Below are 22,287 nucleotides of genomic sequence, written 5' to 3' on the forward strand. Positions count from 1 at the left end.
GAACTTCAAAAATATACCTTTAATACATACACAAATATTGTCTGCATCATACAAAATTACCTGAACAAGACTGGGATTTCAGCAAGTATAGCCATCTTATAGACATAAATTCCTTTTGGATTTCTATTAAAAACTGATAAATAGCTAGAAAACAATTATGTAGATATGGGGACTGCTCAAGTATTGTGAGTATCACGGGCTGTGTAAGACTGAAACAGTATTCAACACATACAAAGCCTAAAATGTTATGTGCAGTTAGGAAGAACATAAACTATATATAGAAAAAGGAATCACAGAGTTGAGAGAATTGTATGCAGCTACCGAGCCAGATAGCCTGACCTCTTTGGATCACTTAGACGCTAAAAATCAAACAAGAGCCTGAATAACGTTTAATTTCCAAACTTTCTTATGTTTGTTATAAAATCATTAGGACTGATAAAAATAGGAGCATGTCTCAAAATTGTGCAGTATAAATTTTACCACTGAAGTTTTGTGGGAAAACAACTTTCTGACTGTAGAAAATACTCAGAGTAAGGTAACTATGGACGTACATTAATGTTTATCTGAGTCTTACCGGTGTGGATCGCAACCCACGAACCTACGGGGCTTCTACACCCATTGCCCTCCCCAGTGACGCTCACAGTGTATCTCTTCCCACACTGCAATGTGCTGATGTTGCAAGATGAGCTTGTCGTGTTGCAGACTGCCCTGTGTCCAATGCTAAAGCACTCCGCCATTGCTTCATAGGAGTCTGAGCCATTTCCTGGAGTCCATGAAATTGCTGCCACATTGGTGGGACAGTCTATGGATGCTTGAAGATTAGTATTCGGACATGGAGCTGTAAGCACACAAAAGGTATATTCAGAAATCCACAAATAGACCCATAACTTTCTTCTGGAAAAGAAAAGTTAAAAAGTACAACTGGGGAAAAATGTGTAGTTAATACTGTACCTGTTGCAACTTTAGCAGGTGTGCTTATCTGGCTAGCACAGTTGGCATCCATTGATACAATCACGATGGAGTACTCCTGACCACACTTCATGTCATTAATTGAACAATGAGTGTCTGGACTGTTGCAGGATGTTCTGTGTCCTTGGTTGCTCTCTGCTTTAGCTATGTACCCGGTGGCTCCAGCAGCAGCATCCCATGTGATCGCAACTATGTTGGTGTCACAATCTCGTCTGGGGTCTAAATTGGTTGGGACACAAGGAACTAAAGAAAAAAAAAGACTTTTGAGACTTACGAATAAAAAACTCCAGGCAGGTGCATAAATGGATCATGGTATACAAGGCATTCATCATCTATCAAGTTCCCATGAATATAATTTTCATTTAACTAACATCAGTGCACTTGTTGCTTCAGTGACTTAGAAGCATGTATTTTGCTATATCCAAGTTAACTTAGAAAACTAGGACACTGCATTCTTATTGCCCTGATTGCCCTGAAAATCTTACTGCAAGGAATTACCCTTGCAAACTGTGGCTGTAATTTCATTAATAAATCAGTATTAAATTTGCTTTTTCAAGAATTAAAATATATTTGTGAGCATATGCACTGCATACATTTTATATTCTGAATTTACTTTATGTGAATATAAACTTCAGTGTGTGGTTCATTATATACCTTAATAAGGATTGTAATAAATCCGATTTAAGAATTGATGAGTTGCTGAGTATTCTTTTTCATTTTTTATTTTAGTTTACCTTGAATTTGTCTACAGTATATTATAAAAGGAGGGACATACCTGTTGCAAGGTCCATTGCTGAGTCTATTAAACTTCTACATTGATTTGTGATCCCCACCACACTAAAGCTGTATCTCTGACCACACCTGAGATGAGTGAAGCTACAGTTTGTGCCACTGGTGTTGCAGGTTTCTATTTCTCCCAGTCTTCCTTCTGCTGTGACACTGTACAGCTCTGTAGCTCTACCCCTATCCCATGACACAGAGACAATATTTGAGCTGCAGTTGAGGTTTGCAGATGTATTTTTGGGGGGACAAGGGGCTGCAGACATGAAACAAAGACATAAGATGTCAGTACTTGCATTTATTCCTAAATCAGAATAGGCAGATGAAGCATAAATTCCAGCTTGTCCAGGTGCTTTTTTCGGGGACATACTGTATACAGGTTTTTACTTTAACTAGCTTCATGTAAGAATCTGTTCTCAAGATGGAACCAATGAAGTAATTGGGCCAAAATAGGAACCAAATAACATCATATAATACATACAACAGACTTCATAATCAAAACTGAAATTATAACATATGTGATAACTTGGGAATGATTGGCATGGCTATCCTAAAATATAGGAGTATAATAATAATTAAAAGTGTTAATAATGAATAATTAACAGAGTGCAATAATGGCTTCCAAATTTTAATGGCTATCATTATAGTCAGGTGTTCTGAAATAACTTTACATAAACATTGTAATTGCATTGTAGCATAGTTATATTTGTACCTGATTGGATTTTATAATCAGAGCCTTTTATGAGGCTGCATTTGACAGATGATGTAGTGACAGCTATGCCATATGTCTGACCACACTCCAGGCCTGTGATGTTGCACTTTGTGTCGGTGGTATTGCACGACGCACGAAAACCATCACTGCCAATGGCCAGTGCAGTGTAAAGGTCAGACCCAACACTCTCGTTCCACTTCACTGATAAAACATCGGTATCACAGTTCAACACGGCTTCGACATTCTCTGGGAGGCATGGTGCTATAAAGAAAAAAAAGAAATAGAAACGTTCATTGAAAATGTACAACAATGCAGAAGACCTGCTTTAGTGACTGAATGATATATGAAGAAATAAAAAATTAAGCAAACAACGTCCTCCCATAGGCTTCTGTTTTTAGGTGCAACTGATTTTAATTTGCCACTTCTGACTGACCAGAAACTATCCAAATAACCAGAAACTATCTGGATACCTTTGTATCCAAGGGTGTTTTCAAATGTTTAATTAATTGGCTAGATAATTGCCGTTTTATACTTCTTAATTAGTATTCACTTGTTAACATCATCTTGTACCACTGTATTTAAATTCTCAATTGTATTTTCTTTTTTTTATTTCATTGCTTTTCTCTTGTAGCAGCAAGGCTATGACTTACATATGCTTATATTAAGTGCTTAGAATTTTCAAAATCATCTTTCTGTTTCCTTAAACTGAAAATGAACCTGGCACATCTTAGCTCCTGTGAGCCACTTTCTTAGGAATGTTGGTAAGAAATGAATGATACACTGGATTTTGGATACATGCAGGGACATCATAAATTGGGTCCAATTGACATTTTCATTGATGAACTGCTTACATTCGTGCCTCCTTGCCTGCAACTCAAGACTGGATTAAGGTCCCTAGCCGCAGACCACTGTCAATAACCTACTGATACAGTTAAGACATTCCAGCAAAGAAGAACTTACTGGGGATGAAAATTACACCTGATTATATCACGACCAATCAGGTGTTGTGATTTATGGACTTTAAAAATTGTTGTACAGAAATTTGAGAATCTCAACCTTGAGCTGCTGGAGCTGTTGGGAGATGGCCCATGAAAAGTTCTCCCAATTGTAATTTCGCCTGATCAAAGAAATAATACAGATGGACTTCTCTCAACACTTCTGAATATCATGGAATATATGGAGTAGCTGCTACAACGAATGACTTACATACTTTCAGAATTACTCGACTTGCAAACAAACTCAAGCTCTGACTTCTCTTGTGTATGCATTCTAGAAAAGTCTTAGTGTGACACTACCACTTTCCTCTTCTTGAACTACAGGACATCCTTGACACACACTCAGAAGACAACAGCTCTGAACTGGAATGCAGCATCCTTTCTCCCTTGAGATTTTCAAGCTTCACCTGAACTAAACCTATGCTAGTGCATAAGTCCAAAAGTATATATGTACATATTCACATTGTAATGTTCAAGAATTAACCTTTTGTTCCAAATGAGTATATCTTTGAGAAGTACTAATTCCATATAGTAATTGAACATTACTTATCATTAGAGCGGGTTTACAGTATATATAACAATGAACATTTACAGTACAAGTTGACTAATAACTTGGTTATAGTCATCATACCTTAATCCTGTTATAGACATTATATATTATACATTATATCACTATTATATTGGTTATTTTGCACATTTTATTATCTGCATTAATGAAAATCAATGTTGAATTCTTAAAATCCATGTGTCTGTGCTCAAATAAGTTGTGTTTGATGGATTCTTAGTACTCATAAAAGTACTCTCGCAATTTAATCTTCTAGCTTCTAATTGTTCCAGTAAACACAAACCATCATCACTACACTCTGCTGCATTGATTTAAGCCTCTTAGGTATGTCCCCATTATTAACAAGAGTATGCTCTCAATTTACATAAAAACATATATCTCCGTAAAAACACTGAACAAAAATATTATAATGTACTTTCTAACACAAATGACAGAAGAAAATTCCAGAATATACTTAAGTTAGTTAATTCATACTACGAAAAGAAAATAATATTTGTTGGGTACATTCATGTGCAAAAAAGTGTATGAAGTGAAAATGCACATTTCCCAACCAAAGACTGCAAGGCATTTAAACTCAACTGCTGCAATGTAAATCCTGTAAGAAAACTCACTGCTGTACATGATTAATTAACTAACCTACTTTTCACCACACCATGCATAATAAAAACAAGAGTGAAGCAAATCAAGCATAAAAAATAACTGTACTACAGTAACTGAGAAAAATGTAAAAATGGTATTTTCCTTATACTTTTGCATTTATACAAGGCTTTCCATCTCAAAGCTCTCTACCAAAGCATAACCAAAGAGGAACTTTAGAAAGACAGAAAATTAGAAAATTGGTCATGCCTTTAAGAGAGCAGCCACATCTGGAGCGTTAAAACTAGGTTATGTCACCAGGGGGTGGAGTCAAGACACTCCAAAACAAGTGAGAAAATTAAGTATATAAATGTGCAGAAGTCTAATAGTAGATTGGCTTCACCTGTTTAGAATCCATTTTTCCCTACATAAGGGTACAAGGGGTTGAAGGCGGTTATATGCTCACCTTTGGGTTAAACCCTTAAACTGTCTCAGAGGAAGACATCTGAGTGAGTGAAAGATCAGTCCCGGAAGGGGCCAATTTCAGTAGCAATCCGCAGGGGGGATATTATTGTATTCAGTACTGAGTCTTGTGGTGTGACTACTGGTTAGCGGAGACTCGCAAGGAGACTTTTGATTAGTACAGTCTCGCAGTGAGACTGCAGGGTTCTAGTCTCATGGGGAGTCTTCATGTTATGAAAAAGGTTATTGAGAACAGAGGAAAGCTCTGAAAAGAATTAGCCTTGGTTGTTGCCATGTCGGCCCCCAGGTAGGGTAATGAAAACGCTAGAGGGAGTCTGGCCAAACGGGATTGACCAAATCAAGTAAAGTTCCCCTGCTACTGCTCATAAGGGACAAGAAGGTGATAGGCATGCCAGTGATGGACCAATCAGAGGTTAAAAAGTTTAAGAGAAGCGAAGTTGGCCCAGTACTATTTATTCGGGTTATATAAAAGGGGTTAATGTGATTCTCTACACTTGGCCACACTACAAAACAAGGGGGATCTATCAGAAAGCCTAAAATATAATTTAGCTATGAGTTTCAGGTTAACATCCTAACTCTTATGAATTTTATTGTGCTACTATAGTACCTTTAATGACTGAGCAGTCAGATCTTCAGTATCTCATATAAAGTATCTCAAACTCCTGCAGAACAGAGTCCCTTGTTACAGTACTGAGGTATTGTTTTGAAAATTTTGGTAGAGAGAGAAATGCATCATCTTCTGTTTACCACTACTGCATACAGCAAAACCTTGTTTTTCCTTGGTCTTCCTTGGTCTTGTTTAGATTCTGAGATCTAATGAAATCAGTTCACATGGTGGTAAGATTAAGTCTTGCACCTTTCAATGCCACTGATTACTTAAAACAATAGTTTTGATGCTCCATAGGGATTTTGCTTTTTCTTAGTTTAGCTAAGCCCTGTTGGAAGTCTTATCAACTTTCTGAAATGATTTACAGTTTTCTATAAGATCAAGACTATGCGCACAAAATGTTCATTTACAAAAAATAAAACATTAAAAATGTAATTGAACACTGAAATGTCAGAATAAAATCAAATGAAATTTAAATCTAAAATAATTTTACTCAGAGAATGATATTTAAAGTCTTTGTTGTTATTTATTACCTGATTCAACCTGAATGTTTGACTCTAGAGAACTGTTGCAGGTGGCAGAGGTGGATAATACAGTGACTATATACGAACGCCCGCAGTCCATCTTAACTACACAGGAAGTGCTGTTGGTGGTGCAGGAGGTCTTGTGCCCATGGGATCCTTCAGCTATGGCTGTGTAGGACATCACGTCCTCACTCCTGTCCCAGGAAATCACTACTTTATTGCTTCCGCAATCCACATTTGCACCTACATTTCTAGGTGGACATGGTGCTGTAGATATAAAATTAGGAAGGGTTCATCAACACACAAAGCTACTACACAATTCCAGTTGCTACAGCAGCTGGTGGATTAACTGAAATCTTCAACACATCGATTACAAATGCCAAAAAGAACACTGGATGAATGTCTTCTATTTACCAAAGTTTTCTAATTCTATCCACTGGAAACATACCATCAATTATTTAGTTTGCAATTTGTGATTGACAGATTTGATATCATTCATACACCTTTATTTACTTCATACACATTTCATTTACTCTTCTTCATGAACATTTCAATGAACTGACAGTAAACAAATTACTTTCAATTGAAAAGGTGTAGATCTGTTATCAGCGTTAGTATATCTTAAATTCAGCAGCTACCTGTGTTCAATTCCAGAGAGTTGCTCAGGCTGCTGTTGCATGTTCCATCCAGTGATGTGACTCTAAAGGAATAATGCTGCCCACACTGCAGTCCAGAGAGATAGTAAGAGGTGTCCATTGTCATGTAGGTGGTAATGGTGCCATCCAGACTTTTAGAAGACAAAAAGTAGGACTTTGCTCCAGTAATTCCATCCCACATGAATGACATAATATTTTGGGCACAGAAGACCTGTCCATCCAGATTCCTTGGAGGACATGGTGCTGAAGAAACAATGAGTAAAGAAATAAGATAAACTGCACTTGACTCAACTCTTATAGTGCTACTGAGAACAAATAAGTTAACAAAATTCCATTACTCAATATTGTATCAGTCCTTGACTCTATAGGTTAGAAACATTTAAATATAATTGAGTTTCCTGTGTGATAAACTTCACATGTTTTGTGAAAAAGAAAATACTTCTTTATTTACACAATTCTTAGCATATGATTCTAGGTCACAACCCCTGCACTGCAAAAACAGAACTTGGGTTACCTGTTTTAATCTTAAAGCCAGAGCTTGGTGCACTGCTGCAGTTTCTCTCTCGTGCAACAGCAGTGATTGTATATGATTCTCCACAGTGGAGGTCTGTGAAAGAACAATTGGCTCTACTGGAATTGCACGTATGAGTATGTCCATCCTGGCCAGTGGCAGTGGCAAAATACATCTCTACTTGTGGATCAAAGGCCCAGGACACAGAACCGATATTGGTGTAACAATCAAGTCTGCCGTCAACATTCGAAGGGGGGCAAGGACCTGCAAAACAAGGTCATAATTTTGAGAATTGCCAGGGTAAAGCTCTAAACAAAGACAGATCTTTAAAGCCTGTAAGTACTTTAATTTATGCTTGTAAGAGTTCAAGTTCTGAGCTGTACCTGCATTGAACCTGAAAGTGCTGCTTTGGAATCCTGCACAGTTGTCCCTTAGGGGTATCACTGTGATATCATACATCACTCCACACTGTAGGTGAGAGATGTAACAGTTTGTGCTGTTAGAACTGCAAGATGTGGTGTGTCCATTCCACCCCTGAGCAGTCACAGTGTAGGACTCTGCGCCAGCACTAGAATCCCATGATACAACGGCAGTATTGTTTGCACACACCAGAGAAGCTTGTACATTGTGTGGAGCACAGGAAGCTTAAAAGAGAAACAAAGAAAAAGCAGATTCCTTTAAGCTGGTAGTCTATATTGTGATAAAGCAGTCAACAATTTGCATGCGCTGAAATGACACCTTGGTAATAAATGCCAAAGAACGATGCAAGAAGGGCAAAAAGAATGACACAGTTAATTAATTAACACAAATAAAATCTAATCCAGTTCTACTTACTGTAATACTACTATGCCTCAATAAAAACACTGAAAGACTGCATTATATAAAAATAAAACTGTCTGAAAATTGTCTGAATCCATTCATCCAATTTCTATCCTCTTCTTCCAATACAGGGTCGCAGGGGAGCCAGAGCCTTTCCTGGCAAGCAATAGGCTCAAGGCAGGGTACACCCTAGATGGGATACCTTTCCATAGCAAGGTAGACACAAACATGCACACACACACACCTAGAGCCAATTCTTCAAGAAGCCTATTAACCTACCTGTCTGACTGTGGGAGGAACGCAGACAGCACCCGGAGGAAACCCACACAAACACCCAGGACCCAAGAGCTGCCAATAATGCTAACCACTGTCACTTAATTGCTCATACGAATAACGCAAATTCAGCATCCTAGTACATGATGGTGGCCTTCTATTTAATAAATGCAAGAAGCCTCTAATAGAAAATAAGCTGTTATTATCAGGTTTGCAATTAGCGATTGGCTGCTGGATAAGTCACAGACTTCAATAAGTAATAGCCTAGCTCTCTATATTTGCAGAATTCAAGTAATCAGGCGACACATTACATGGTCAATCCATTCTATTAATTCAAAGAACACAGGAGTCTGCGTGTTTTCAGCGGTAACAATATAGTGAGCACATTACATGACATAACTGAACAATGCAGTGTATGTTGTAAGGAAGACACATCATATTTTCCCAAAAAGCCCAAGCCCACCTGTTTCTAAAACGAGACTTGTTTGTGATGAGCTGTTAGATTTGCCGTTATCTGCCAGCACTGTCACATTGTACAGCTGCCCACAGTCTAGTAGGCTGAGCCGACAGAAAGTGTCACTGGTCTGGCAGGAAGCTAGATGACTGTTCTGTCCCTCCGCTAGAACTGTGTAGGTCTTTGCTCCTATGCTGGTCTCCCAGGACACAATGGCAATATTGGAGGCACAGTCAAAGTTAAGGTTTAGATTCTGTGGCTCACAAGGGGCTGTTAAAACAAGAAAAAAATACTAACTTTAAAACAAACATCAAGAACAGAAAGAAGGAAAAAACACAGGTAAAACAATTAACACCAGTAAAAAGGTATTAAAATAAAATGAAATGTTATTTCAATTTAGTTTACAATATTAATTAAAAACAGCCAATACTTAGTTTTAGAAATAGGCTATAAACTACATATTAACATATAAATGCATATATATATACATATATACATATAAATGTTTTTCTGATTTGTTTCAGTACTAAATGCCAAATATACTATGTTTCATAATTTGAATGATATTATTAGATATTTATAGCTGAAAAACTGGCATCGATACTAGCTTCATTTTTTTAGTAGTAAAGAACTAACACATGCCTAACTTATAGTTTGACCACAAAATACATCAGACTCAAATCAAGTCAAACTGCTGCATTGAGTTAAATGATGTAATTACATTAAACTTAATTGAACCTGTTTAAAGTTGGCATAATGCTGTTTGCTCTTTGGTGCTGTGTAAATACAGGTTTTACTGCCTTTTTAATCAAGCCCAAGTCATTGAAGAGGCACTGGAGTGTGTAAACTATATGTTTTGTAGGTGAAGACAGGAGGGTAGGGAGGAGTAGGGTGTTTTCTGATCAAATTTCTTAGTCATTAATCACTGAAACCACACCTATTGTCACCCACTCATCTCTTTAAAAATAAAATAAATATGTTCTTCAAGTAAAACAATACCAATCCATGACTTAAGTAGACTTGGCAGCACTGGTTATGACCTCTTATGTGGATTTGTTCTTATTTTTGTTTCTGGTAAAAAGCCAGGTTCTACCCAGCGAACTATGGACTAATGCAAACTGGTACTTGGCCCCATTCCTTTCTTTGCACGAATTCCCAAATCTTGCACAACAGTTCTAGCACCTGTTAATAAAGATGCAGGGTAGCTCTGGGTGCTGTTGCACTGGTCATTTCCAGCAGACACAGTAATGTCGTACTGTTCAGCACATTTCAGGTTGCCAAATGTGCAGGTCAAGTTTGCTGTGGAGCAGGTTTCCATATAGCTGTCCGGCCCAGTCACCACAGCTATGTAGACCGTTGCTCCAGAAGTGTTACCCCACGACGCCACAAGGAAGTTGCCGGTGTGGTCTAAATCACCTCTCACATTCTGGGGAATGCATGGCACTAAGAAAAAAACATCACATTAATAAAATCCCATTTAGCATGCCAAATGATACATAACTTGACAAAGGTCTACTTTTTAAGTGCCATGGCATGCCTTTGGCATTAAATATGTATTCCTATGCTATTCTCTATTGAATTAATTTAAACCAACCTGTTTTTACAGTGGTAGTGATGCTATTTGGGCTGCTGCAGTTCTTGTTATATGCTTTCACTGTGGCTGTGTACTGGCGTCCACACTGAAGCTGTCTGAAATTGCAGCTGGTATCGCTAGTATTGCAAGAGTGTGCCGACCCACTGGGGCCCTGCACTGCGGCAGTGTAATTTAGAGCTGTTAGACTAGGGTCCCAGTAGAGCAGCAGGATGTTAGAATTACAGTAAAGGATTTTCTCAACATTCTTTGGAGCACAGGGAGCTGGAACAATAAACATATGATTAGCACTCCGATGATCACATACAGTTCAGACAAAGCCATTCCTCCCACTCTCATCAACTTGAATTTAAGTATATAGGGATTATTTTTTTAATGTACATTTTTGTATTTTTAAGTTAAAACAATAATTAAATTAAAACATCTTGACCCTCAGCAAAACTTTCTATACTTCCCAGGAATTCCAGGTATGCATGGGGAAAAACCATGCTGCCCAGACCTTACCGCCCACTAGAGTTAATCATTTCTTGACGGCATGCAAGCTTTACAGGAGAACAAACAGTAAATGGAGGAACAGTGTCTCTCATTTACCTCGCTGCAATCCTGCCGGCACCCAGAAGGTAGCAGGAGTCACTGTTTCGTTAAGGAGCCGAGAGAACTCTGATTAACTAACCCCAATCTTTTACTGGCAGTGCTCTGCCAATTGGAGTTTGGGGAATCTCAGTTATAGTAAGATAGTGAACTCACCACGTCTGGGACATCAAAGTGGTGACAGAAGACATGATACTCCCTATACTCCCGAAAGGAGTGCCAGGACTAAATAATATAAGTGTTGTGTATTAAGAGCAAAAAGCATCTAAAATTCACTGAAATTATTACTCATTACCTGTTTCTTGTTTGTATGGTAGACTCTCATTACTGTCACAATGTCCATCTGTTGCTATAACAGTGAATGTATACTCCTGACCACAGTGAAGGTCCCTTAACTGGCAGTTAGGTTTGGTGCTGTTACATGATGAAGTGTGTCCGCTAGTTCCAACAGCTCTGACCCTGTAGGCTTTTGCATTCTTGCTGGGATCCCAGGAAATGAAGGCTGTGTTGTTTGTACAGTCTATCCAGCCTTCAACATTTACTGGAGGGCAAGGAGCTGTAAGTAGAGGCATATTAAACGTAATTCATTTATCCTTTGAAGAGGATTTTGAAACTTCTGAGACTTTTGGGCGCTTCATCTGTTTGCATCAGCCCTTCACACAAAACATTTAACCTACAAATCGGAACCACAAACCAATATTACAGATAGAGCTCCGTACCAGTCTGGAAGTTGAATATTGAGCTTGGAAGGCTTGTACAATTGTCTGATGCAGTCACTGCCACAGTGTAGTTCTCACTACAGAGTAGGTTTGGGATGCTGCAAGCAGTGTTATTAGAGGTACATTTGGCTTTGTGTCCGGTTTCTCCCACTGCTGAGGCTGTGTAGTATTTGGCGCCTTTTCCTTCCTCCCAGCTTATCACTGCCTTGTTCCCAGAACAGCTAAGCTCTGCCGTAACATTCTGAGGGACACACGGTGCTAAGAGCACAAAAAATCCTGTTAGGTGTAGTTATTGTTCCTGTGATTAAAATTTCTCAAACTGAAAACATGGAATTTAAGGACACACATTATTTTGGCCATACATCAAGACCATGCTAGCTGAATGGAAAATTGACTCATATTTTAAATAGCACTTAACAGCACAATATTGAAGAGTAGGTAATTGTTGTTGTGATACAGATCTAAAAAAATATTATATCAGATCAAGGCAGATGATGTGCCTACCTCCTTGAACAATTACATCTCTGCTTGGCAAACTTTGGCATGTGCCATTCAATGACATCACCACAACAGTATAGGACTGCCCACACTCCAGATCCCTGACTTCACAGTTAGTTTCAGTGGAGCTGCAATATTTACTCTCCCCATTTCCAGCAGCCACTATGGTTTGGTAGCTCTCAGCCCCAATTTCAATATCCCAATCCACCATCATGGTTCCCATTCCACAGTTCACATACGTTTTAACATTTTCAGGACCACAAGGAACTAAGAGAAAGAGGAAAGAACATAAAAAAACATTTTATTTGACTGCTGATTATTGATATGGCCATCAAGCCATAAATTAATATTTTCTTAAAGAAAGAAGAACCATTGATAAACATTTGTAACTGCTATAAGACAGGGTTAACATTACATGTATAATGTTTTTTGCCTTTGTATCCTTAGGTTGTAGCAATTAAACATTTTGAATTATGTCTTGCATTTTTTATTTACATTACTCTATAATTTTTCTCTTAAAGTTTTTCCTTCTTTTTAACACAACTCTATGTTGATTTTTAACTGACAGGTTGCTTAAACCTATATTTGAGAATTAAAATTACTAAAATGGCATGGTTTCTTTTCACACAAACTAAGATGTATGATCTAAAGTCAAAGGTTTTATGATAGAACGAAATCCTAGTGGTGGCTTTGAGTAATATGTTCACTCTCACTGAACATATTCGGGAAGTGACTGACCGACTATTTCACGCATATTGAGCTGTGATTTTTTTTCAGAGGTATTTATTTATACCAATAAGCATTTTAGGTGTCCGGTTATTGATAAAGACAACTGCCGTGGAAGATAACTTAGCTTTTCTTGAGCTCTACCAGTTTGTTTTGTCTTCTTATTTACCTGCACTGCACATCATTAAAAAAGTATAGTTCTTGGGCTGGATTGCTCTCTTTGTGTTCGATGCCTGGGACCAGTCTAAGAGGCTCGCTATATGAATGTAGTATCCCTGGCAGTGTTGCACTACACATGCATACACACCTGAATTCATCTTAATGGCTCTTGATGGTGGACTTGCACACTTCCCATTATGCTGGATTACAAAGACTGAATACACTTGCCCACATTTCAGTCCAGAAATGTAACAGTTGTTGCTGAGTGTGCTGCAGTTAAGGGTACTCCCACTTTTGTCTTCAATCATAGCTGTATAGGTATTGCGTCCCTGAATATTTTGCCATATTATCAAAGCATGATTTGCAGCACAGTCAAGGAATACATCGACAGATTCAGGAGAACATGGTGCTAGAAAATAAAACAACAAAAACAAGCTCAAGAAAAAAATAATACAGTTCCAGCCTCTGAACCAGATATATTGCTTGCCAGGGACGGGGGACATCAGGGGCAGATAACTAAGAAGGTACAGTCTATATCATATACTTACTCTCATATACTGATTTTAGTGAAATTGGCAGCAGATTATAGCAGAGAAAAGAGGATTTTTAAAACATGGTGGTTTAAAATGATATGCCTAAACAGAAGATTTACTGGTATAAGGAAATTACCTGTTTCAACTGTTATACGGGAACTCTCAGAGCTATTGCACATGAAGTTGGTTGCTATGACAAAGACAGAGTAGGAGTGGCCGCACCTCAGATTCTTGATTTGGCACTGTGTGCTAGTATCTTTGCAGTTATACTGGTTGCCTTCAGAATCCTCTGCAGTGGTTATGTAGAACAGAGCTCCTCTGCTGTAGTCCCAGCTCACAGAGAAAGAGTTGGAACTGCAGTCAGAATCTACAGTGACATTTCTAGGTGTACAGGGCACTGGAAAAGAAAACATTCCGCTGTTTTAAATGATCGCACTCTGATTGTTGGAAAAAATTTGTTTTTTTAACCCCATTAGCTACTGATAAAAAGACAACTCATTCATACAAGTGTTCTTTGTTAATCCACAAAGGGTACAAATTCACTAATCACTCCAGGATCGACAAACTGTTTTGACAACATTTAGAAGAAAATGGCAAAACCGATATCCACTTCATTTTTTTGCTACCATACAAGGGAAAGTAAAGTATTCCAAACCAAAACTGGTATTTTTGTCCAAATGTTATTGCTTTGAATCTGTATTTTTAATATGGATTCAATACTTCAATTCTTTTAGACATCTTGGTGCCCAAGACACAAAGAGCAAGTAAATATACATTTGTAGATGACAGCTGCCTTTAAGAAATGCAAGATTTTTACAGATCAGAAAACAGGTACTCATATTTTAGAAGCATCAAATGGAAAAAGAGACCTTTTGGCTTTGAAACAGAATTGATTTATATTCCTACTTCAGGCTAGACTAGAACAGGGTGCCATTGCAGCCTGTATAAAACATTTCATGAGACACCCTTGCAAACTGAAAAAAACGAAGTGCAGCTGATTTTTTCCACGAATATATTAAAGAGCACTATGCAATAAATTCAGTGAAAAAAATCTGGCTTCAATGGACACTACTCTTGCTTCAGCATAGAGGTCTGGTGGTTAGCACTGCCATTTCAGCTCGAAGATTCTGAATTCAATTGCGGCTGGAATGTGCATTTTCTCCCTTTGTTTGTGGGTAAGTGGATGTGGATGCTCTGGTTTTTCTCCACCTCCCAAACACATACTGGATAGCTCAACCTTTAACCGTCCATTGTATGAGGAAAGAAGCTGGACATCTATATCAGCGGTGTTTTAAATGCCTTTCGGCTCTGCACTTGGATTCTAGTATTGGTCTTTCTGATACTGTTGTCCCAATTCACAGCAAAGTGCCAGTTTGGTGTAGCTTCAATTCAGAAATATTGCTACTGTAGTGAGGGGCCTGCCTGCTGTTATAACAGATCCAGAGATACACGTTTACCTGTTTCTGCCACTTCTCCAAGAGCGCTGTCACTGATGCAGTCATCATTTGAGGCTGTGATCCAAACACTGAGACTCTCGCCACACCGCACACCAGACAGAGCACAGCTGGTTGTGAAGGAGCTGCAGTTGTAGCGGACTCCTGTGTTACCCTTGGCCTCAACTGTGTAGGACAGGGCACCTGCAGCAGGCTCCCAGCTTACAATCAGTATATCAGACAGGCATTCTCCTATGGTTTTCACATTCTTTGGGTCACAAGGTGCTGAAATGCACACAAACACATGACTGAGTCTCCCTGAGAAAAATCACTTTTTCTACAAATTAGGTTTCTCTTCAAAAATAGCAGCCACCATATAGCACATGTAAAATAGACTTTTCATTGTAAGAAAAGATGTACGAATAGGCAACCAAACCTTTTTTATACTGTTTTCAATCCAGAAAATGGTTTTCTTGTAATTCCCTTAAAAAGCAAACTGCATTTTTCATTGATTGATTTGAATTAGCTCTACAGTGCTGTGCTAGAATAATTTTTCTTCCCATTAGAGGAAGAACATTTGGAAGGTGGCATGGAATGATAACAGTATTTGATACATGCAAACAGTTCTCTCTCATTAAACATTATTGGCATCTTCCTCTCTCAGTCCCGCCAGTCTCACGATCAATTACCAGTTCGAGTTCGGGCTGGGGCACTGATCCTGCTGCTGCATTCCCCATTTACAGAGTACACAGTGAACTGGTATCCCAGGCCACAACCAGTGTTGGTGAAAAAGCACGATGTGTCTGTGGTCCTGCACTCTGTGACCTCTCCATTGGAGTCCATGGCCTTGGCAACATAGTACATGGTGTTGGCTGTTGGGTCCCAGGAGAAAATGATGACATTGCTGTAGCAGTCCCGGAAAATCCCCAAATTGGTAGGTGCACATGGAACTGAAAAAACAAATCAAAAGGGAAACTCATCGGTCTTTGGTTTTGTTGACAAGGATGTCTTAAAACTGGTTCTCAGTCTTAAACATGTGGCTTTATTCAAGGGGGCTAACTTGAGGGCAGGGAACATACAGAAAATATGAATCATGACATGAATAAATGCAACGTGTCATCATTGTCATTAGGGTTTTATAGAAAATGAGTGCCAGTCCAATGTGTTTCTGTGTCACAGCTGTGGAGCTGTTTCAGCTGGAAAACACCTACAATAGGAGATGCTACTGTCAAATAAGGGGCTTACTCTTGTTTCTCTTAGATATGGTTAGTTCTTGGATAGGATGTACCAAGTGAACTGGGATGACAGAATGATTCTATTACAACTAGTAAAGTCAACATTCACTTATAATCTACTAGAGCAGTCTCAAGCCAGTGAAGTACTCTTGAAGCACTTGAGTAGTGTTCACATGGCATCAGTGCTGCCATCAAGGAAATTACTTCAACACAATACAAAGGCATTCACGAAACAAGCAAAGCACATACACTATAACTGCATTGTATGTAGAATAATCTGTGATTGCTCAGGTATGTTAAAAAGTTATTTTGATTTAGTGAACATCATCAGTACCTGTCTCAAAGATGGCGGTTGCATTAGAGGAACTCTCACAGCTGCCAGAGATAGCAGTGACACTCACTGTGTATCTCTGCCCACACTGTACCCCAGTAATCTGGCAGCTGGTTGATGTGGCAGAGCAGGAAAGTGTGGTGCCATTGCGAGGAGTAGCAACAGCCCTGTAGGATGATGCACCAAAAGTGTTCCCCCAGTTAATAGTCACCAGACCACTGGCACAGCTGTAGTTTGTCGTAATGGCTGCCACTGGATTTAAACCTGAAAAAAATGAATGTGAAGAAAAACTTCTAATCTGGATTGAACATAAATAATTATAATAATAATTAATAATAATTGCTTACACTTATATAGCGCTTTTCTGGACACTCCACTCAAAGCACTTTACAGGTAATGGGGACTCCCCTCCACCACCACCAATGTGCAGCACCCACCTGGGTGATGGGTGTAGCTTTTTAGTAGCTTTTCAAATTGAATTATAGAAGACCGACTCTCAAAAGTTCATAATGAAACTGTTACCAATACAGCTTTTATACACCTGCGGTGTATACACGTTTCGAGATTCGGTTCTCAAAGTGGAATGCTCGAATCTAAACTGCTAATCACAATTTCATGAAAATTTTATTTTAGTTTTATTATAAATGCATCATCTTACATTGATGTTTGAGCCATGCAATGTAACATGGTAGTAAACCATATCCTAGAGATAAAAATACAAATTCGGTGTCCTTAAAAATCCGAATGATCATATAATTAGTGATTCAATTTACGTCAGTTACTGCATATTATTTACTTACTTCCAGTCATATACCGGACAAAGGTTTGCTCTCCAAACACTAAAAAGTTGTTGGAAGAACCTATTCCAAATAGGTACTTGGTGCAAGGCAAGAGATTGTTGATTTGCAAGGAAGTGGAAGACGTTTTCTTCACAACAGGGTTGCTTTTAATGGTTTCATTCTCATAAATGGAGACTCCATACTCCAGAACTTTGTCTACTGGCTGCCAACTCAAGAGGGCGCTGTTTGGGCCAGCCTGTTGAACTGTCACTCCCACTGGAGGCTGCACCACTGTGGGAGGAAAGATTAAAATCTGATTTAGAGGAACCTTAAAGCTGAATCAAGCTTTCAAACTTCACTAAATAGATTATTTATTTCTAACTAAAAATGTAAAAAATGCCGTGATTATAACATGACCCCCCAAACTCCATAAAATCTCTTAAAAATGCTTTATGTCAAGTGGAAAGTGCTTCCTATTATATAATTTGGACATGGTTTTGTTTAGTCGTTAAGAATGAGATGGGTCCTCTCCTATGTGTAAAGCGCTCTGTGATCATTTTGGATGAAAAACTGATGGGGGTTCGAACAGGCAGAAAGTGATATATAAGCCATATCAGCTTGGTGAAAGTAATTTTTTTATACAAAAGTCCTTAAGTAAAAAATACACTTACGTGTTGTGACCGTTCGTACTTTGCCGGGAGCTCCCAAGCCAGCCGAATTTGCAGAATAAATATATAAATTATAAGTTGTTGACGGCTGTAAATTGCTTATCTCTCCGTTTAGGGTAGTAAATGACATGTTAACTTTTTGCACGGATGATGTAGCTTCAGCAATCAAGAAGTATTGACTTGCCCCGGTGGCGTTGGACCACTGCGCTCTGATTGTGGAACTGGAGACCGATTCCGAAGAGATTATTTGAGATGTGGCAGGGACTAAAAAAAAGATCAATTGTCAAGAAATCACAGATTAATCTCGTGAGGAAATGTTTATTTAATTAATGGACAAAAGGTACTCATAACGCCAAAGAATGAAATTAGTTTCGAAAAAAATATGAGATGGAGCATTACCTGTTGTGGCCAATTTTGAGGTAGAGTTGATTATGTAGTAAAACTGGAAGGCTTTGACTGTCACATTATATAAAGTTCCGGGTCTGACACCTTCAACCAGCTTTGTTGTGGTGGATGCAGGTAACATAACAACGACCGGTGCGACATTGAAAACATTGTCTATCCTTATATCCAGAAGGTAGTTTGTAGCACCGCGGCATAATGTCCATTTTACATTCAGCTGGGACGCGGAGGGAGATGTTATCTCCACAATCCTGAAATCTGTAAGAGAAAGAAACCCAAACTACATTTACGCAATAATAAGATTATTAGTAATTAGTAATTATCCTTTTATTAAGGAGGGCATATTGCAATGTAATACAGTACAAATTTGAAAAAGTCGACTCAAAATCCTGGAAATTGTATTTTTTTATCTCAGACAAGCATTATTGGTAGTGTTCGTATTAATGGCAGTAGTAATATTTTGTGTTGAACTTTGATCGGCTTTGAAAAATCTTATTGCGTCTTGTTGAAGATATTGTACAGTATATTCATAGACATAGTGTCTAAACTTCCTAAAATTAATAAATTCGTAAATTAACGCAATATGCACAGTATGCATAAAGAAAAGTAAGTTTTTCAAATGCCTCCATTTGGCTTAATTTCGTCGCTGTATTAATTTACCACAAGGTGTCACCCTTTATATATTGCTGTTTAACGTACAATTCTCTTATTACTGATAAAGACCCGAAAAACATTTTATTTACGAATATAAACTGCAGCTTTGAACCTACGATATTTAACTACGATAAAGATTCTATTTTTCTATTAATCACTAGTTATCATAAATACAGCTTGAGGAAGGTTGGTGTTTATCTGTTAAGGAGTTTATTAGTACTGTATATGTATCGTATTTGTACGGATTAACCGTATACGCCTTAAATCTGAGATAAATATTATATATTTTATTAATGTAATGCATTCAATAGCATAAACAGCCTTTTATGCCATTAAATATCACACTTACCACTTTGCTGGCCAAATGAAATCTGAAATGAAACAAAAGTATAGGTCAAAAGTAAGTATTTTTAAAACCATTTAAAATCGTTAAATAATTAATATATGTTATTTTGTTTCTCTACAAATATGAAATTATATTTACCTGAATCAGAGACAAAAAAAATAAAGGGAAACCTAATGTACCCAGCAATCCCATCTTTAACAATGACTTCGGATTTCAATAAGTTGCATACAAGAGAGTCGAAGACAAAAAGATGAACTGGATTCTTTTAATAAGTTGTTATTCAGGTACTCCTGCCATTTCGGAACCAATCACTGCTCTGGAAATGAGGACAGTTACCCTACAGGTGTTACAAGAAGAACAGAGCCCACGAAGATCTTTTCTTTTCATGCAGTAGGACCTCCCAGGATTTATATCAGCCTGGGCAATTCGAGAGTCAGCGAACATTTAAATTTTATAACAAATATTTACTTTTGTTTTCATTTCTTGCTTGACAGTTATTAATATTTATGGATTAGGATGTCAGTTTGCAACCCGTGTTACGTATTACACACAACGAATTGTTAATTGTAACAAATTGCTAACTTTTCTAACTCAACGCAATTTGGAGGGAACACTTATCAACATATTTTCGTTTAAAAATATTACAGTTGTTGCCATTTGTTATGTCAAGACCTCTGTAGTGAGTCAAGAGAGCTCCATTTATATGAAATGTTATATTTATGTGCATAAATAATTAATGTAGTGGGAAATTGCAGGGGGTAGGCCCTGTGATGGACTGGCGACCCATCCTGGGTTATGTGCCCTTCTTTCGTTTAACACCATGGAAACCAGAATAAGCTCTGGATCTGTGCATCAGTGTGGTTAGAATACTGTACTGCCTATATTTAAATAATTGTTTTAAATTGAGGACACAGGACATAAAAATCATTCAAATAAATTACTACTCTAGATGGCAAATTCAGGAAAACGTTGAATGTTTTAGTTTGTGACCTATGAAGTGTGGTATCATTTTTGCTAAAAGTGTTTCATACACTGAAACAGACATTTCAGACAATGCTTATATTGAATACTTTGTGCATTAATGTATATAAAGGTGTTTCTATAGGTAGGGTCACTGTTATTATTTCTTTTGTTTTCCTTATTAAGTTCACTTAAACTCACACAAAGTGAGATTGTTACCAGTGCATTTTTAATACAGAAAAAATAACAGAACTCACTCGCAGAATCCACAGTTTACATCACTGCAAACCCCAGAACACAGGACTCAGTCCAGAACTGAAGCAATCAAATTCACCAATGATTCAGTGGGAATACTCATGATGACAATATTTTAGTTGCAGTGGTAACAAGACATTGAAGAACACTATAATGTCTTGCGTTCATCACCTTAAGGAATTCTTTGCTATGGGAATACAAACACCCATTGTAAAATTATATTGAAAAATAGATGTCATGATCATGAAAAAGAAAGAATATATGATCACAGCCATTTGTACATTTGCTTATTTAAATATTTTTAAAAATGTATACAGTAGATGATGAAAATTGATTAAAACAATCTGGTCACATAATAATACAATTAATAATAATATAAAATATAATATAAAATATTTTTAACTCTATTTTCGAGACCATCTTCCATTGCTGTAAATATTTATTGTTTTGTTTTGACAGGAATATTATATTGAAATAGAAAAAACAATTTCAGGATTTACTATCACTTTGTTGTATGAACTCAAGAGTATCATGTACAAAATGTTTTCCTATATACATTTCATTGTTTCAGGAGTTTTGGCATCAGTTTACAGAAGATTACCCATTTATCAGTAAAAGAAGAAAAAAACAAAGATTTCCGGGAACACTTTCCAGAATATTGTTGTAGGCATGACTGGTAATGAGCACAGAACGTACAGTTCAGTGGTAACTATATGCTTGGTATTATAGGAAAATTATGTGGAAATAAAAGAGTTTAGACAATGGTATTTGGGTGTTTCCTAGATGTAAAAGTTTCCTGCAATGAACCCTATCATTTTTCTTTTAGTAATGTATTTACACAATAATTGATGTAATTGTCCAAAAATGGCGAAGTTGTTCAACAATCATTATATACTATATACTATATACTATATACTATATACTATATACTATATATTAGAATCATATAAAATAATTATGAGATGATAATGACTTAATAAAAACGGATACCAGGAAATGTTGAGGTTATGTTGACAACTAGACTTTTTGTTTAATTTTAAATGAATAAAATCTGAAGCAGTGTACAGTTAAAGCCCTGGAGTCAAAATTTGAAAGAGAACAAAAAGTTTTTTTTTTTCTGGTTGCTGATTCACTGCTTCCTCTTCCTAACACCATAAAAGAGATCATGTTATAAGTGGCGCAATGAGAGACATTACAATGGAATGAAAAGGATATTTGGCATACCAATAGCGCAAATGAATTTATTATAATGTCTGTTTGAAAAGAATGTATTTGTTTACAGTTTGTATCATTAGTATAGAGTATTTTGTTAGAAATGGACAATCTATTGTTTTAATGCAGTTCCAACCTATCGTTTTTTTTTAATTGACCTTAATCTTCCAAAACATAATACTTTGCAAAAAAGCCTATCTGGTATGTTGAATAAGAGCCTTTATCAGATGTCAGTATAAAAAAAAGACAATTCCCCAGTTCCTTACTTTTT

At 37.4% G+C, this 22,287-nt stretch overlaps 1 protein-coding gene across 1 annotated transcript in view; it reads right to left on the reverse strand.

The window, feature by feature from the left end:
- LOC102685057 (uncharacterized) overlaps positions 1-19,800 on the reverse strand; it is a 42,417-nt gene extending 22,617 nt beyond the window's left edge. The window contains exons 1-24 of the mRNA XM_015355551.2: positions 19,728-19,800; positions 19,593-19,614; positions 18,587-18,847; positions 18,191-18,451; positions 17,541-17,810; positions 16,744-17,004; positions 15,864-16,124; positions 15,199-15,459; positions 13,878-14,138; positions 13,357-13,617; positions 12,330-12,590; positions 11,826-12,083; positions 11,402-11,662; positions 10,519-10,779; positions 10,107-10,367; positions 8,934-9,194; positions 7,762-8,022; positions 7,382-7,642; positions 6,850-7,110; positions 6,221-6,478; positions 2,462-2,722; positions 1,745-2,005; positions 952-1,212; positions 575-838 (exon numbers count right to left, since the gene is read on the reverse strand). Of these exons, the coding sequence (XP_015211037.2) occupies positions 575-838; positions 952-1,212; positions 1,745-2,005; positions 2,462-2,722; positions 6,221-6,478; positions 6,850-7,110; positions 7,382-7,642; positions 7,762-8,022; positions 8,934-9,194; positions 10,107-10,367; positions 10,519-10,779; positions 11,402-11,662; positions 11,826-12,083; positions 12,330-12,590; positions 13,357-13,617; positions 13,878-14,138; positions 15,199-15,459; positions 15,864-16,124; positions 16,744-17,004; positions 17,541-17,810; positions 18,191-18,451; positions 18,587-18,847; positions 19,593-19,614; positions 19,728-19,781 (5,824 nt within the window). The 5' untranslated portion in view covers positions 19,782-19,800. The remainder of the gene's footprint in view (positions 1-574; positions 839-951; positions 1,213-1,744; positions 2,006-2,461; positions 2,723-6,220; positions 6,479-6,849; positions 7,111-7,381; positions 7,643-7,761; positions 8,023-8,933; positions 9,195-10,106; positions 10,368-10,518; positions 10,780-11,401; positions 11,663-11,825; positions 12,084-12,329; positions 12,591-13,356; positions 13,618-13,877; positions 14,139-15,198; positions 15,460-15,863; positions 16,125-16,743; positions 17,005-17,540; positions 17,811-18,190; positions 18,452-18,586; positions 18,848-19,592; positions 19,615-19,727) is intronic.
- Positions 19,801-22,287: the final 2,487 nt, after the last annotated feature.

The sequence above is a fragment of the Lepisosteus oculatus genome, chromosome 9 (genome assembly GCF_040954835.1).
Source record: "Lepisosteus oculatus isolate fLepOcu1 chromosome 9, fLepOcu1.hap2, whole genome shotgun sequence".
Classification (NCBI taxonomy): domain Eukaryota; kingdom Metazoa; phylum Chordata; class Actinopteri; order Semionotiformes; family Lepisosteidae; genus Lepisosteus; species Lepisosteus oculatus.